The sequence below is a fragment of the Pelodiscus sinensis genome, chromosome 15 (genome assembly GCF_052426305.1).
Source record: "Pelodiscus sinensis isolate ZL-2025 chromosome 15, ASM5242630v1, whole genome shotgun sequence".
NCBI lineage: Eukaryota > Metazoa > Chordata > Testudines > Trionychidae > Pelodiscus > Pelodiscus sinensis.
In genome coordinates this window covers 3,526,518-3,542,460 of record NC_143066.1, presented here as the reverse complement: position 1 = coordinate 3,542,460, position 15,943 = coordinate 3,526,518, and the positions used below count along the sequence as shown (strand labels likewise).

The 15,943-nt window shown below is 60.6% G+C and overlaps 1 protein-coding gene across 5 annotated transcripts in view; it reads left to right on the top strand.

The window, feature by feature from the left end:
- The window catches only part of LOC102446898 (ankyrin repeat and fibronectin type-III domain-containing protein 1-like), a 368,753-nt gene that overhangs the window by 123,211 nt on the left and 229,599 nt on the right, over positions 1-15,943 (top strand). For 4 of the 5 annotated variants that reach the window (XM_089782195.1, XM_089782196.1, XM_089782194.1 and 1 more), the window contains 2 exons: positions 2,543-2,733; positions 6,485-6,714. In XM_089782195.1, coding sequence (XP_089638321.1) covers positions 2,543-2,733; positions 6,485-6,714 — 421 coding nt within the window. The remainder of the gene's footprint in view (positions 1-2,542; positions 2,734-6,484; positions 6,715-15,943) is intronic. The other variant, XM_089782197.1, reaches the window with a different exon arrangement.

Below are 15,943 nucleotides of genomic sequence, written 5' to 3'. Positions count from 1 at the left end.
GAAAGAAAAGCATGAGAGTAAGGTTATTAAAGTACAGTACGATACATGCACCGAATCTCCCAGTTCTTGATGCAGGCTCTAGCAGAGATGTTACAGCTGCTGGTTTAAAAGTTCTTATTGCACATCCTACGATCAGGATGGGTTCCCAGGTCTTCTGGGCTCTTCAATCCCTGCAGTGCTGCCTCTGGGATGAAGTGCTGAGCTGAGAACAAAATGGCATCGACCACATGGCCTCTTTATACCTCCTTCCTGGCCTCTTCTGGTCTCAGCCGGTCACCTGGTCCTCAGCCTCACTCTGCTGGCCGCTCTTAGATGTCCGCCCTCATGCTTTAGGTGTGTCTTTGGGCCATCAAGTGCCATTGTCCCACAGGGCTTCACTAATCAGCCTGTCCATAGCAATGCTCAACCACATTCAGAGAAATATTCAGCTTCCACACAGATTACAGATCTACACACACAGACATTATATACTCACATAAACAGTGTACACAGGATCAGAAAACAATAAGCTCCCATTCAATACCCCACATGGCTCTCTTTCATACCAATTTCTGGGGCCAACACCCCCACGTAGGGGTGCAGCAGCGATCTGGCTGCTTCCCTCCAATTCGGTAATGTGACACCGGGTCCTCTCCATACAGAGCTGGCGGGCTCGTGGGCTGCTTCCACTCCGTCCTGCAGCCGGCGATCGGTTCCGTGCGCCCTGCAGCGGCTCCCTGCGTGCTGCGTCGGACACGTGTGCGGCGGCCGAGATGGGAGCTGCTGTCACTGGGCTCCTGGCTCATTCCCCACCTGCCGGCAGACGGATTTTTCCACCCTCGTCAGCCCTTGATTGTCTGCTCTTCCCACCGCCAGAAGGCTGCCCACAGCTCTGAGTGGGCAGTGACAGAGCTGGCACGCTGCACCCTCCTCGGGGCTGCACTAATGGGATGTGGCGCGGCTGATAGCCGCCGGTCTCGCACAGCTGTGATCGCCTAGGCCCAACCGTGCTAATGGGCAGTTATTCCTAAGGCCGGCAGAGCCGCCCAGGGCTGGTGAGTCCACAAAGCAGGGTGGTCCTGGGAACTGGATTTTGTTGTCCAGATTTAACACAAAAATAAGTCCCTGGTTGCTGGGGTGGGTGGCCTGGGAGCCGTGGTGAGCTCCCAGTGGCCCCCATCCCCCGTGGAGAGTTCCCCACGGCTCCCCCGACCCCGTGGAGAGTTCCCCACGGCTCCCCTGCCCCCGTGGTGAGTTCAAGAGCAGCGGGGAGCTCGTGGCTGGGGCGGCCCCCAGTATTTGTGGATTTCACCTCTTGCGGTGGTGCCAGGGATGCATCCTCCACGACCTGAGCGGCGAGGGTTTCCTGTACATGAATCGTCACCCCTTTGGTGCGTGCCAAGTGCGTTACGGGGGGGGCTCCGCAGAAAGGCGGAATTGGCCCTGGGCCATTTGGAACGGGGTACTCAGTGCGGCGGTGAGCAGGGAGGCTGCTGTGGCCCGAGCTACGTCCGTCCCTGCTGCTAGCTGCGTCTCTTGCAGTTGTGGGAGCCAGACATGCGCCCGGGGAGCCCCTGCGGACTGAGTTACTGTCACTTCTCTCCTAAGGCTCCTCGCCGGGCACACTAGGGCCAGTGGAAAGACTTCCCTTGTCACCGGGCCGGGCTCCGCGCTCCCTGTGCCTGGCCCACGACTCTCCTGCGTTTGGCAGCCCCCGGCCCCCACGGCGGCGTTTGCCCGTCAGTTACACGGTGCCGGCGCCATCAGGGACTGCCTGCGCATTTGCAAAATGAACAAACCACGCCCGTGGGGATGGGCAAACCCATGCAGCTTTCATCCGAGTGGAGCACACTAGTGGGGATGTGTCTGAGATCCGTGGGGCGAGGCTTGTGGTGAGATCCCGGGGCGTCTCGGTGCTGGTGAGTCCGGCGCACTGCGGGAAGACTCTCCCGCGAGGGAGGGGTACCAAGGAACACGGCGATGTGGAGGAGATGACTAGCGCAAACCATGCGTCCCAGCCTCTCCCCCCGATTCCTTCGCCTCCAAGTTGTTTGGGCGTCTCTCAGGATTCCCGGGCAATGGTCCGCTTGTGCGGCTGCTCAGGGGAGTTTCCAGTGCCACCCCGCTGATCAGCAGAGCGCCCACAGCCGGGTGTATGCGTCTCCTGGAGGTGCACGTTGGCATACCTCTCAGAGCACGTAACAACATTTATTCTGCACCTGGGTGGAAAAAATGTGCAGATGGATGCAAAAGATGAGGGAACGTTGGTGTCCAAGTTCAGAGGCTAGTTTGGGGGGAGTTATTGGCCCCCACCAGTTCACACCCCTCTAATCCCAGGTTTGTGTGCTTGGTTAGTGTGAATTGCCCTGTACATCGGGGCGTGGGCGTGGGGGGGGGGTAGTGCGCTCTAGAATGGGTAAGCATTGGTTTCCTTCATGTTAATTGTGATTCCATCCCCAGTTACAGCCTTCAACTAGAGCCCAGGGGTGGGGAGCAGAGGGGCCTTGGCTCAGAGCTCGGGGACGAACACACCCGGGTCCTACTTGGTTGGTTTGTCTCGTAGGTCGCTGGATCGAAAGCTGCAGAGGCCTATGCTGGGAAAGTCCCGGACTCTCCCCAGCATCCCTCAGTCCCCTGTCCTCAGCCGGGCTCCCCTCTTGGACCCCAGGCTGTTCCGGGAGGAGATGCTGGAGCAGAAGCACAAGCAGCACTCGGCCGCAGGCAGTGCGAAAGGCTGCACCGTGCCCTCTGCTGGTGAGTGGCAGCAAATGTCTCGTCTGTGTGTGGGGGGGAGAGGGGCTGTCTGTCTGTCTGTCTGCCTGCCTGCCTCGCGGAGCTTTGTGAGACCCTGACGAGCTTCCTGAGACGCCCCGCTAAGGACCCAGCCGGCCTGGGATCTACCGGCTGGACTGGGTCGCCTCCGTGCCCCTTGCGGCGGGGAGCAGTGCGCCGGGGTCTGGAAACGGAAGGAAGTGGCGTGGCAGTGGGGTGCCTTTTGCCTTTAGCTCCCGGGAGCCGCTGCAGCTGGGGTGCGAAGGGCCAAAGCCGCCCCCTGGCTGGGTCTATGGCCTGGCCCAGCGAGCCGGGGTCCGTCTGGTTCGGCGTGTGCTAAGTGTCTGCAGCACTGCAAGGCGCGCTGTGGTCTGGGTCGCGGCCCTGGCGAAGGAGCCTGTCCCCACAACCCCTGGCCAAGGCCGCGCTGGAGAATTTCCCGCTGCCGGGTTTGGAATGCACCTCGGCCTCGCCTGCCCTGCGGGGCTGGGCCAGGCTCTCCCCGTCAGCTAACGCTGGCCGGCCCAGACCCCGCAGGGCGGGTGGCCTGGTGGGTATCAGCCCCCCCGTCGCTAATGCTGGAGGAGTTGCACAGGGACGCCGACAGCCGCGCAGAATCTGATAAAACCTTCATGGTAGACGAGGCCTTTGCTTTCCCAGCCTTGCCCGTCCTGCCCTAATGCCGCCTAGCGTCACCGGGCCCCAGCACTTCGTGTCTGGGATCGCCGCCCCAGCCGCCTGCACCATGCGGTAGTTCCTGGGTCAGTTGTAGTCTCTGCACTCTGTGCTCGGCCGGGGGAGCTCTAGACTCTGTGCTTGTCTTGGGGGGGGGCCCTCTGCACTCTGTGCTTGTCTTGGGGGGGGCCCTCTGCACTCTGTGCTTGTCCCGGGGGGCGCACGTTATGCTTGTCCTGGGTGTGTGTGGGGGGAGCTGCGCTCTGCCTGTCCCGCTGGCACGGTGGCTGCCCCGATAGCTGTGTGCGCACAGACGCTCACGAGTGGCTTGGCTCCTTTGGTTTGCACATCTCCAGAAAGGGGGCTCGTGCTGTCTCTCAGCCCCTCCCCTCCGTAGTTCTCCCTGGGCTGGCGGGAGACTCCGATTGCCCTCTGCCCGGCTCAGGGTTGATGACGGGGAGGGACGTGACTGTCCTGAGGTCAGTGCCCCCAGGCGGACGGCCTGAGGCGCCTGGCACCACGAGTACAGGAAGTCCCGCCCTCCCGAGGGGTTGTGTGGTGGGTGGGTTGGGACTCGGGCACGTTTTCCCGTGGAAGCCGTGTTCTCCGTGGCAGCGTGGCCCCCAGGCGAGCCCACTAAAGCCTGTTTCCCGCGCTGTGCGTTTGCAGTGGGAAACCGTGGGAGCGGGGGGTTGCGTTTACTCGGGTGCTGGGGCTTGCGGCAAGGCAGGGCTTATGGGAGGAGGAAGGTGGAGATTCTGAAGGGCACTTTGGGGCTTCTCCCGGCCGCCACCTTCGCTCCTGCGGCCAGTCCCAGGCGCTCCGCCAGCCCCGTGGGCTGCACCCAGCAGGCAGTGAGTGGTGTGAGCCTGGGCGCCATAGGAGCGGGGTAGGGGTAGGGGTAGGGTTACCCTGGCGTGACCGTCTGCCGCCTGTGCGAGATGTCACGCTGCCTGCTGCCTGGGGAGCACGGCTCCTTTCTCCTGGGCCTCTCTGGCTCCCTTCTCTGTCTCTGGGGGGCCGAGTTCGCTCTGGTCTTCCCGGGGTTCTGCCATGGGGGGGCGTCCCCCTGCGCTCTGTCCTGCCTTGGCAGTAGCTGCCTCCCTCTCTCTGCCGCACTTTGAGGGACCTCCACGCGCTGCCCCTGCCCCGCCTTGGGGGTTGTAGCCCCCTTGGCACTTCCCCTGCCTCCCCCCTCCACGCGGAGCTCTGGTGTGCGGGGTTGGAGGGGTCATTCCAGCCCAGTGGACGTACAGGCTACAAATAACATTGCAGCGGGGGGGAGGGGGCTAGTCACTCTAGCCCAGGGTCTCAGATGGACCCTGCCTGAGGCCACCTGCCCCACCTGCCTCCAGGCCAGGGGGCTGTGCTGCTCACCAGCTTGATGACACGACCCTCCCTCCGGCGCCAGGCTAGAGAGAGCTGCGGCGGGAGCGAAGCTCGGTTGGCCCGAGTCCAAAGGAAAGCAGGGGCGGGCGGTTAGAGAGGTCGATTTATAATTGCCTGAGCTGAGATTTGGGCAGGACACGAGCGTGATCTCCTCTCCATTAGCAGGAGTCGCACGGCCCGTGGGCCTGAGTCTTGCCTTTGGCGCCCGGCAGACCCGCGTGGCTTGAGGGACGCGCGTCTCGCCCGTCCAGCTGGCTGGCCAGGCCGGTCCCTCGCTGCCTCCTCCCCAGGGAAGGTCTCTGGGCACTGCCCCCGAGGCTGCCCGGTGAGACGAGGCCTCGCTGTGACCGCTCGGGTTACCCGTCGGGGGCCATGTGCCACGCCCAGGCCTTGTGCCCATGGCTGGGTGTGCAAGGGCGGAAGGAATAAATTCTGCAAGAACCCTTCTCTTGGCGTCTGTCCTCGTGCTCGCCTCTCCCCCCACACGGGCCCCCGCCTTGGTGGCGTTAGACGGACAGAAGCTGGCGCAGCCTTTTCGAATTGCGTCTGTGGTCAAACCAAGGCCCCCGCAGCGTGGGGAAGGCGCGGGGGGCATGTCGGTTTCTGACTCACTCCTCTGGAGCGCTTCCTGCTTCCCCCCGAGCAAGGTAACTGCACACTCGCCGCCGGGCCTGGGCGCGGATCAGTGTGTTCACGCCTCGCACGGCTCGGCTTTCAAACACGAGCGCTGCTGCACGAGTGGACGTCTGGAAAGGGGCAGAAGCAGCTTATTATGTTTAAAAGCGGGGGGGGGGTAGGGTTAATATTTTAACCTCCCTCCCCCCACACCCATTCTTCCCAGCATTCCAGTGCGTTGCGAGGCAGCTCAGGTAGCTAGCTTCGTTACTGGGCTGGAGGCTAAAAAGCAGGGGCCGAAGAGCGGCCCTGGATTTCTGGCTTATTCCTGCAATCGGTAACTCCCTCGCCCCCCTCGTATTACTGCAAAGGGCCTTGCACGGCCCGAGGACACGCGCTAACTACTTGTGCCCCACCTGCCCTTTTGCTTTGGTGGCTGAAGAATCACACTCCGTGTCTCCCAGCAGCATCGCTTCTGCCCCCAGAAGTGGGTCCAGTAATGGATTTTGCTTCCCTGCCCCGGTGTCTCGTCGGAGGCACAGGGAGGCTAAGGGACTTGCCCGAGCTGTCTGTCGAGTGCTTTGCCCGCACTCCTTTCCGCGAGGGGACACCGTGCACGGAGCTCTAAGGAACGTTGCAGGGAACAGTCCTTTGCTGCCTGGGGGTGGGGGAGAAAACGGCCTGGTCTTCCCATCTCTGGTCTGGCAGCGGCTTTTTCCCAGTCCCGGTTCCTTGGCAGCATCCTCCAAAGCATTGTGCCGGGGAACCCCTCTGGCTCCTGCGGAGCTGCAGCAAATGACACGGGGGCGGGGGCGGGGGCGAGAGTCACCCTGGGCGTGAGAGCCCGGACGGGCCCCCGGGACGCAAGCAGAGAGCGCAGGTTCGGCCTGGGCTCTGATCCAGTGTCTGAATGTGGAATTATTACTGCCCGGGCCTTGCTCCCAGAGCTCCCCACCTGCTCAGCCGTGGCGCAGAGCTGCCAACCCAGCCCCGTGCACCCCCGCCTTGCCGTCCCGGTCCCGTCTCACGCTGAGTGCCTGTCTCTGTCCTGCAGGGGAGGCCTGGCGGCTGGAAGACGACGGCATGGGGCCCTCGGGCGGTGCCATGCCCCAGCCCCAGCTCCGCACCGCCATGGACGAGGCCCCCTTCAGCCACTGCCGGACGCGCTCCTTTTACATGAGGAAGAGCCTGTCTGTGGACAACCACCTGGGCGCCCTCAGCTCCTCGCCCCGCCCGCCCGAGACCAGGACCGATGGCGTCAGAACCAAGCTCCGGAGGCAGTTTGTGAGTACTGTGCCCGCCGGGCGCTGCCCCTCGGCTCCTTCGCGGGTCGGGCCGCTCCCAGCCAGGCCCTCCTCACAACCTCTGACAAGCGTCGGGCTGCCCCGCCTGGCCAGCCAGATGGCAGCAGCGTCACCGGGAGCTTGGCTTTACTGTGGGGCAGGCTGGGGGTGCCGGGGAGCGTGGCGCAGGGCTGGGCGTGGTGCTGCTGGGCAGAGCAGGCCGTGCGTGGGGCGAGGGCCGGAGATGCGGGCGCTGGCCGAGCTGCGCAGGAGGCCAGGCTGCTGGGAAAGGAGGCAGCGGTGCGGGCCGCAGGCACCTGGCAGGAGGAGGCACGTGTCTGGGGCTGGTGTTGTGTTGGGCGCGCTGCGGCCCTGCCAGGAGCGTTGGCAGAGCTGGGTGGCGCTGGGCCCCGGGCTGTCCAGGAGAGGAGGGAGCTGCCCTGGCGTGCAAGGGGTGGGCATGTGGCCGGTCTTTGGCAGTCTTGTCGCTGTTTGCTCGCTTCCATCTACAAGGGGCTGGGGGTGGGGAGCTGGGGCCTGCTTTTGTCGTGCAAAGACCAAGAGCGAGGAAGCAGCCGAGTCCCCCTCCTCCCATGTAAACCAACCCCCACCGCCCTGGCACTGGCCTGGCTCTGACTTGGCAGGGTGGTGGCCGGTCTGCGGCCAGAGGCAGGGGCAGCCGCTGCCTGGGAGCGGGCCCGCAGGAGGACACAGTAGCCAGGGCGGGAGACGGCTGGCACGTTTAAAGTTTAATGGATACCCGATAGGGACAGCCATCCTGCCGCCTCCCTGCCTCATTACTGCCCCGGGCTTGTAATGAGGGGCTCCGGTGACACTCGGGAAAGGCGACACTGCCGAAGCCGGGCCAGGCAGGCTGGCCGTGCGCCGGAGGGGCCGAGCACTGCTCCGCACCTGTGCTGCTTCACCCGGCGCTTTGCAGGCTTCCTCGCTTTCCTCCCCCCGCTGCTCCGGCCGGTGGCATCCCTGCTCTGGCTTCCGCTCTTCGCAGATGGGCCTGGGGCCTGCTCCTTCCCTCTGGCAAGCGCCCCCCAGTTGTGTGCGTCCCTGTGTCGGGTGGGCTGCACAACGCCGTTTCTCGCTCAGCGCGTGGGATGGCCATTCTGACTGCAGCGGGGGCTGCTGCTTTTCCGTGCGGCGATACACGTGGAAACCCGCCGTGAGTTTTTGCGGATGCCTGTTGAGATCCCAGGACTGAGAGCCGCCAGCAGTGAACCAGGTCTCTGGATTGTGCTGTTTCAGTCAAAGGAACCGTCTGGAGCCGGCAACCCTGGGCACCGGCGTGAGCAGTGCAGGATACCTGAGCCGTGACTGGAAGGGCATGTTTAGGGGGAGACCATTCTGCTGTGGGGTAAGCAAGGGGGTCTCTCTTCTCTGCCGCTAGGCCATGCAAGTGGCCCCCTCGGGCTGAGTGCACCCTGCAGCGAGAGAGGAGGGGGTTGTGCCGAGGCTGATTCGGAAACGTAGGAAGCTGTTCCCGTGCCGGAGGCTTTTCTGGCTCAGATCCGTTTGTGCAGAGCAAGGCCCAGTGCGGCGTGAGCAACAGGCCCGGCACGGCCTGTCAAGCAAACCCCTTTCAGAGCCTTGGGGGTGGGATTTCCACGTGCCCTTGGCCCTTGCTCTTCCTGGCTTATGAGCAGGGGGTGGTGCTCAGCTGTGGAGCCATTGCACAGGGTGCTGTGCCTGACGGGGCAGCTGCTGGTGCCCTCGGCCTTCTGTTCCTTCCCGCCGTCTCCCAGATGGGCCTGGCCCTGTTGCCTAGCAGTCGGTGGCCGATGCCAGGGGCACCACGCCAGCCGGGCCCACCCTGGGTGCAGTCCTGCTCCTTATCACACCTTCTGGAGCCTGTGGGCGGGGCCTTTCCCATTGAACATCAGCTCCGGTTGCTTGTTCTGACTCCGAAAGCGAGTTCTTGCGCCTTGTTCCGGGAGTTTCCCGGGGGCGGTTTCTGGGGGGCCTGGTGTCTGGAGCAGGCTGCCGAGAGAGACGTGACTATGAATCCATACCTGGGCACTCGGACGGGCAGAAGTGTGGCGCCTCCCTCACTCCCACGGACACCTGCATCTGATTGAGGGGCTCAGATTTAGGGGTTAGGGCGTTAGCCCAGGATGTGAGGTCCGGGATCAGTCCCCGGCTCTGCCACAGCCTTGTGGCGTCACCTGTGGCAAGTCACTTAGCCCTTCTGAGCCTGAGTCCCTCCCATCTGTGCAGTGGGGAGAACACTGCTGCCGCCGGAGGGAGTGTGAGGCTAAGCCCATTAGAGGGGGGAAGCACGGTGGGATCTCCTGCCGTAGACGGGCTAGGGAAGAGCTAGGACACCTGCTTGTGAAAAGTCTTGCTCCCCCCCCCCACTCCCCGCCCTGCCTGGTTCGGTCTGTGTCTAGGCCAAGAAGTGCCCTTCAGCACCAGGCAGACGGGACGAGCTCTCGCTGGTGCACACGTCTCTGGCGAGGCTCCCTGATGCCAGCTCCTCTGGCTGTTGGTGCCGCCTGCCCGCTGCAGCCAGTGGGGTCGTTCCCTTTGCTCTCAAAGGGAGCTGCGCTGGGCCCTTCCGGCCGCGGGGCAAGCCAGCGTAGCTGGTTGGCATCGTCCATCCCGGAGCGCATGAGGGGTTTGCCAGGGGTTTTCTCCTCGTTTGCTTTCCGAGCTGCTTAGTACCCAGCAAGGCTCCGGCTGTGTCCTGTGATCTCGATGGGTCGGAGGGGCAGTCGGCCCCTGTGGGGGGCGCGGGAACGGGGAACTCCGGAGGAAACCCAGCTGTGGGATCATGGCGTAGGTTCTGCATCAGCCCAGAGCCAGTGCCAGGGCGGTGGCAGGCGGCATGTGCAGCTGACGGCAAAGAGCCCGACTGCACAGATAGCTACGTCTGGCGTCAGGCTCCCGGTCCAGGCAAGGGTTAGCAGCGACGAGCAGGGGGAGGTCTCGGCGGGATAGTAGGACAAACGATTCCCGAGGCAGGCGGGGAAGTGCTGGGCTGGGTTCCCTGGGGGTGGTTAAGTCCCGGCTGGACCAAGCGCTGGCTGGGCTGATTGAGCTGGGGCTGGTCCTGCTCCGGGCAGGGGCCTGGACGTGATGCCTCCTGAGGGCTCTGCCCGCCCTGGGGTTCTAGGATTGTCTCCACGTTCTGCTCCACATGGTGACGTTAACAGCACTTGTGACCTACCTCCGCAGCGGCTGATTGCCGGCTAGGGGGCGTGGCTTCACATCTGCGAGGTCTGCGCTTTGCACCAGCTGTGGGAGGAACAAGCAAAGCATCCGCGGCCAGGAGATGGGTTTGATTTCTCGTGATGGCACGCCTGGGACTTGTGAGGGAAGTCCTCTGAACTTGATTGAGTGTTCAGTGTGGCTGCTGCGATCCAGCTGGTGATGTTTAATTGCTGCCTGTCATTCTTTGGGTACGGCAATGCCTCTGCTCCCGTTTGTATCGCCGGGAAGCATCCGGGAGCCTGGCGTGGCTTTGGGGTTGGCTCTGCCAGCGTTGCTTGGGAATGAGGTATTGAGTGGAGAAGGGGTTGGGCAGATGCAACAGACACAGAGGGATACTTGGTCCACTCCTAGTTCCAAGCATTGGGGTAAAACGCAAGCGGAGTCGGGCCTTCCAGCCTCACGGACTAATAGATTCCAAGGCCAGAAGAGGCTGCTGTCTTCCCGTTCTGTGTCCTGTTCTGGGCACCGCATTTCAAGGAGGATGTGGAGAAATTGGAGAGGGTCCAGAGAAGAGCAACAAGAATGATGAAAGGTCTGGAGAACATGAGCTGTGAGGGAAGGCTGAAGGAATTGGGTTTGTTTAGTTTAGAGAAGAGAAGATTGAGGGGGACGTGATAGTCGTTTTCAGGTATCTAAAAGGGTGTCACAGGGAGGAGGGAGAAAACTTGTTCATCTTGGCCTCTGAGGATAGAGCAAGAAGCAATGGGCTTAAACTGCAGCAAGGGAGGTTCAGGTTGGACATTAGGAAAAAGTTCCTACCTGTCAGGGTCGCCAGGCACTGGAATAAATCGCCCAGGGAGGTTGTGGAATCTCCATCTGTGGAGATATTGAAGAGCAGGTTAGATAAATGTCCCTCAGGGATGGTCTAGACGGTATTTGGTCCTGCCATGAGGGCAGGGGACTGGACTCGATGACTCTCGAGGTCCCTTCCAGTCCTAGTGTTCTGTGATTCTATGATTCCCCTAGACTGCCCTCCGCCATAGCAGGGCACAGCAGGGGCTCTGCAAGGGAAATTCAATTGGAAGCTCAGTACCGAAGATGGACGAGAGCCTCGAGCTTTCTCCAAAGCGCATGGGCTGGTGTCTGTGTTGCTAAGTAACCTTTGCGCTGCAGTGTGGCCTGGTGGAGGACTGGACCCTGGCGATCAGGGCTCTGGTCCTCGCTCCACCGCTGGCCTATTGGGTGACAGTGGGCAAGTCCCTGCCCTGCTCTGTGCCTCAGGTTCCCCATCTGTATGGGGGGATAACAACACTGGCCTCCGTTAGGAAGTGCGTTAAGAGCCACTGATGAAAACCATGTGATGTCATCTTGTCTAGTCAGCTTCTCCGTCAGCCTCCCCTGCCGCTCCGAGGAGGATCCTGCGTCCTTCCTGCCACGCGCCCCGTGGCGTGCACTGGGGAGAAGGCTCAGTTGGTGGGTTTCTGCACCCAGGCCAGGACTCTCTCTGGAGCCAGCCCGTGGAACATGGAGCCAATCTCACTGCTGTCAGACTTGGCATCCGCTTGGACAGATTATTTTCATTTGCATAATTTGAATTTTAAATTACTTTCCCTTTCCTGTGGCTGCCGTTTTCCATTTTGCTCTTCTGCCACTTGTGATGTGAGTGAAGTGTCGGCCTGGGCGGGGGAGCGAGCAGCCTTTGATGGCTCCGGCAGCTGGCTCCGAGCCGCTCCCCCTTGCAGGGACGGGAGTGGGCTGAGGCAGACGCACAGAGAACCTGCTCTGAGCGAGAGGCCTGCGTGAGGGTTGCTCCATCCAGGTGTCTGCCTTGGAATGGCCGGGGCTCCTGTTGCCTTGTGTGGGGTTCCCAGGGTACGGACCAGGGGCACCACTCCCCCTGGCCTGGGTGCTTTGGCCAGCTGCTCCGCCGTTCTTGGGGAGCGCGGGACCCCGCTGGTCTTTGTGTTTGTGGAGGGAAGAGATCGGGGGCTGGCAGTTCCCCTCAGGCGTCTGGGTGGCTGCCTACCACTGCCAAGGCACCTGAGACCCCGGACTGTGGCGGAGGTTTGTTGAGGCGGGTCTTTCCCTGCCATCCCCGGCAGCTCAGAGTGAGCCGCGGCAGAGCCTGGTAGCTGCCTGTCAGCCCGTGCCCCCATGGCAGGACAGTCTCCTGTGGCCACCTCAGCAGAGCGGCCCAAAGCTGAGTGAGGCCTGAAGCCCGAACACCCCTCGGCCCTCGCAGTGCCCCCCCGGGTGACGAGAGTCCCGCTGGTGCGGCAATAGGGGGAGTTTGCACTGCAACAGCCTGTGCTGTATTTGTTGGGTAGATGCAGCAGGGCCGACAGCCTCGCCAGGCCCCGGGCAAGTTGAGGGGGAGGGGCCCTGCGCCGTACCCCAGAAGGGGCAGCCATCGCTGCAGTGGCTGAGTGTTGCATGGATACGTTAATATTATCTCTATTGCAATTCATGGATACCTAATGGGGGCTTATAAGTTACACGTTCTGGAAATATTTTATACGGTGGGGATATTAAAAGGTATGCAGCACTGTATTGTGTACAGTGATTGGAAGATACAGCTCATTCTAGCTGGTGGTGGATGGAACATTCGACATTTCGTACGCGGGGCGTTGGAGGGTGCGGGATACCGTATCGAGTGCAGTGGTGGGATGGAACATTCGACATTTCGTACGCGGGGCGTTGGAGGGTGCGGGATACCGTATCGAGTGCAGTGGTGGGATGGAACATTCGACATTTCGTACGCGGGGCGTTGGAGGGTGCGCGATACCGTATCGAGTGCAGTGGTGGGATGGAACATTCGACATTTCGTACGTGGGGCGTTGGAGGGTGCGCGATACCGTATCGAGTGCAGTGGTGGGATGGAACATTCGACATTTCGTACACGGGGCGTTGGAGGGTGCGCGATACCGTATCGAGTGCAGTGGTGGGATGGAACATTCGACATTTCGTACACGGGGCGCTGGAGGGTGCGGGATACCGTATCGAGTGCAGTGGTGGGATGGAACATTCGACATTTCGTACACAGGGCGTTGGAGGGTGCGCGATACCGTATCGAGTGCAGTGGTGGGATGGAACATTCGACATTTCGTACACAGGGCGTTGGAGGGTGCGGGATACCATATTGAGTGCAGTGGTGGTTGGAATGTACGACATATTGTTGCACTGTAAGAGCTCCGGGTGTGATTAATCTGTGTGAGTCCAATGAATTTACCCCAGGGATAAATTGGCCTGGTACTTTTTTGGTTCTGCTGCAGAAGGGTCGTGTGGCTTACATTGCCCAGAAAGCCTTGGCAAACGTCCAGCTAGGTATTGTTAGTTCCCTGCACTTCAGCGTGACGGAGACTAAAAGGAAGAGAGACGTGTAAGGGTTGTGCCACAAAGCAAGCAGGCCAAATGAGTAATTGGGGTGACTGAGCAACGCAATAGGTGTCGGGCTGGGACCGAGCACGTGCCGTCCTAACCTTTGCAAAGCCCATTCCTAGCGTGTCTCCTGGGAAGGTAAAACACAAAGGGACATAAAGAAACACACACCAGGCGTCATTTAATTCCGCCAAATGGTCCCTGGGCCGACGAGCAGTGACTGAGCAATCTCCTTCATTGACGAGTGTTGTGAAAAACCCCGTCCAAGCCCTTAATAAATTACCCTCCTAATCAATCAAACGGCACTTGAGCCACATAGCGGCGTGTTCCAGGTGGCGCAGCCGCCAGCCGGATGAGGCCTGGGAGCAGACACTGAGTGGGAGGGACCACTGAATCACTCCCTTTAGCAAATTAGCAAGGAAGTGAACCAGCACAATAATCATCATAAACAAGCCCGAGAGCACCTGACAAAACGCACTTGATGAACGTATTCGGCAAGTGTCGTTTTGATGACAGTAGTCGTTCCTAGCAGGCATAGTGCAGGGAGGGCTGAGAGCGAGCGACAGGGAGCTGGGTGTGTGTTTGTGGGGGAGAGCGAGATTGCACGGCGGTTACCGCACGCTGGCTGTGAAGGAGACCTGGTCCCCGGTGGAGGGGTGCCATAGATCGGCTCTGCTCCCAAGTCGGACGTGGTGGCAGAGGAGGACACTCGGTCCAAGAGGATCACCCCTCATCTGTCCCTGGCATTGCAGGCATAAAGGGGCGGCGCAGAGGCAAAGCTGTCCGGGATGGTTTGGCTGCCTTCTGCATCTGCCGACCCTGTGTTGGAGCTGTTGCGTGGCATAAGGGGAGGCGTCTCGGCGGGAGGGAGGGGACAGGAGCGCTAGGCTCCGAAATGCCCAGTTCTCAGCTGACGTAGGGTCCTTGGGGGAGAGTCAAGCCCAGCTCTCTGAACTAGAGCAGAGTGAGGGAAGAAGCGTCTCTCGGGCCGCTATCCCCAGGGCGAGAGCGGTAAGAGACTCTTCCTGTAACAACGCTTCTAGCCCGTGGCTGGGCTTTTGGAGTTAGCGGTGCAGCAGTAAAGTGGATCCGCTGCCTCGTGGCTATGATGCGGATGTGGCATCCAAGGGCGTAGCATTCTCGTTCCCTTGCGCAGGGTTCAGAACCCCAGAGACCAGACAGTGGTGACACTGATGTTGTGCCTGATGCTGCTGTGTTGCTGGAGGAGGGGGGAGCGACTCTGTGGGACCAGGGTGACCACTTAGCCTGGGCACAAGTAAAGAATGAGGGCATGTTAACTCTGGAGCCTAATGATGGTGTGGAAGTTTACAGCCATCTAGAGAGCTGCAAAGGGGGAGAAGGTGCCCCTGACCCTGTCTCTTGTGAGTCTGTCTGTGTGCCTGAGAGGGGATTGTCTGTGAATCCACCAGAGGGGCCAGAGATGACTCAGGGAGTAAGGGAATTGCAGGAGGAGTTGGTTGTGGCTCAGCAGGGCAAGGCTGCTGCAAAGCCAGAGAAGGGTGAACTGTGGCTTAAGGAAGCTCATAGGGAGGAGAGTCCTGGCAGTGCTTGTAGCAAGCAGTTTGCTGTGACTGAGGGAGGTGACAGGGCCTTGCTTGGAAAAGGCATGCAGGAGAAAGCTCCACCTGTAAAAGGCAGCAGCTTGGTGTGTGAGGCACTTGTTTCGGTGCCTGACAGACAGAATTTGTCTGTTAACAGTGACTCCACTGACTTGGGTTTAGAGAAACCCAGTGTGGATGGTGTTGGGGAAGTCTCAGAGGGACTGAGGGTTGTTCCAGATGAGGCAGGAACAGCCCGAGAATTGCAGCAGTCTGATAACCAAGTGATTGTGTGTGATCAGCTTGCTGGGAAGCCAGTGTCTTTGGGACAGGATTGTTCCCAGGTGGATGAGGAGAGTGGGAAGTTAGTGTCTCAGATTCAGGGGAAGGACTGTGTAGCTAAGTGTGCAGAGCAGAACAGCTGTGTGGTCACTCTCCCTAGGATGCAGGAGATGGCGATTAAGCTCCCATCTCTGGACACGGTGGACACTCATACTCAATCAGGGAGGTTGATATCTGGTTCCATGTGGAAACAGAGGTTGGAGGTGGACAGAGGAGAGACTTGGGAGTCTACAGCTCACTGCTGTTACCCCACTGAGTGGGGGAAGGGGGAGAATTCCAGGGCCATTGTGAGCCAGGGAGTCACACCCAGCCAGCCCTTTGTCTTGGTCTGGCCAGAGGTTTCAGGCCTGGAGCCCAGAGGACAAGGGGGAGGGGCAGGACTTGCTTTGGCCAAGAAGATTTGCAGTTTAAACCTGAAGGGCCAAAACTGCAATGGGGGGGTGGGGCCAGAGAAGGGGCCTGACGGAGAATGTCAGTATACACCTGAGATAGGATTGTTCTTGTTACTGATGTTAATTCTTGTAACCACTGTAGTATTGTTGCAGAGAATTGGAAAGGTTTACAATGGGCATGAGCTTATGGAAACACCTTGTAACTTGTCAGGGAACGTGTCCAGGGCAAGGAAGGTTCCAGCCAAATGGTGCTGCATGATAAGGGAAACTGAGGCACACCACCATTTTGTGCAAAAATAGTGCAAAAATAAGTGCAAAAATGCCTACACTATTTGGGATGAGAATACCTACATTCACACAGTATTAATTGTGGTTCAGAGAGTTGCCAGAGCTG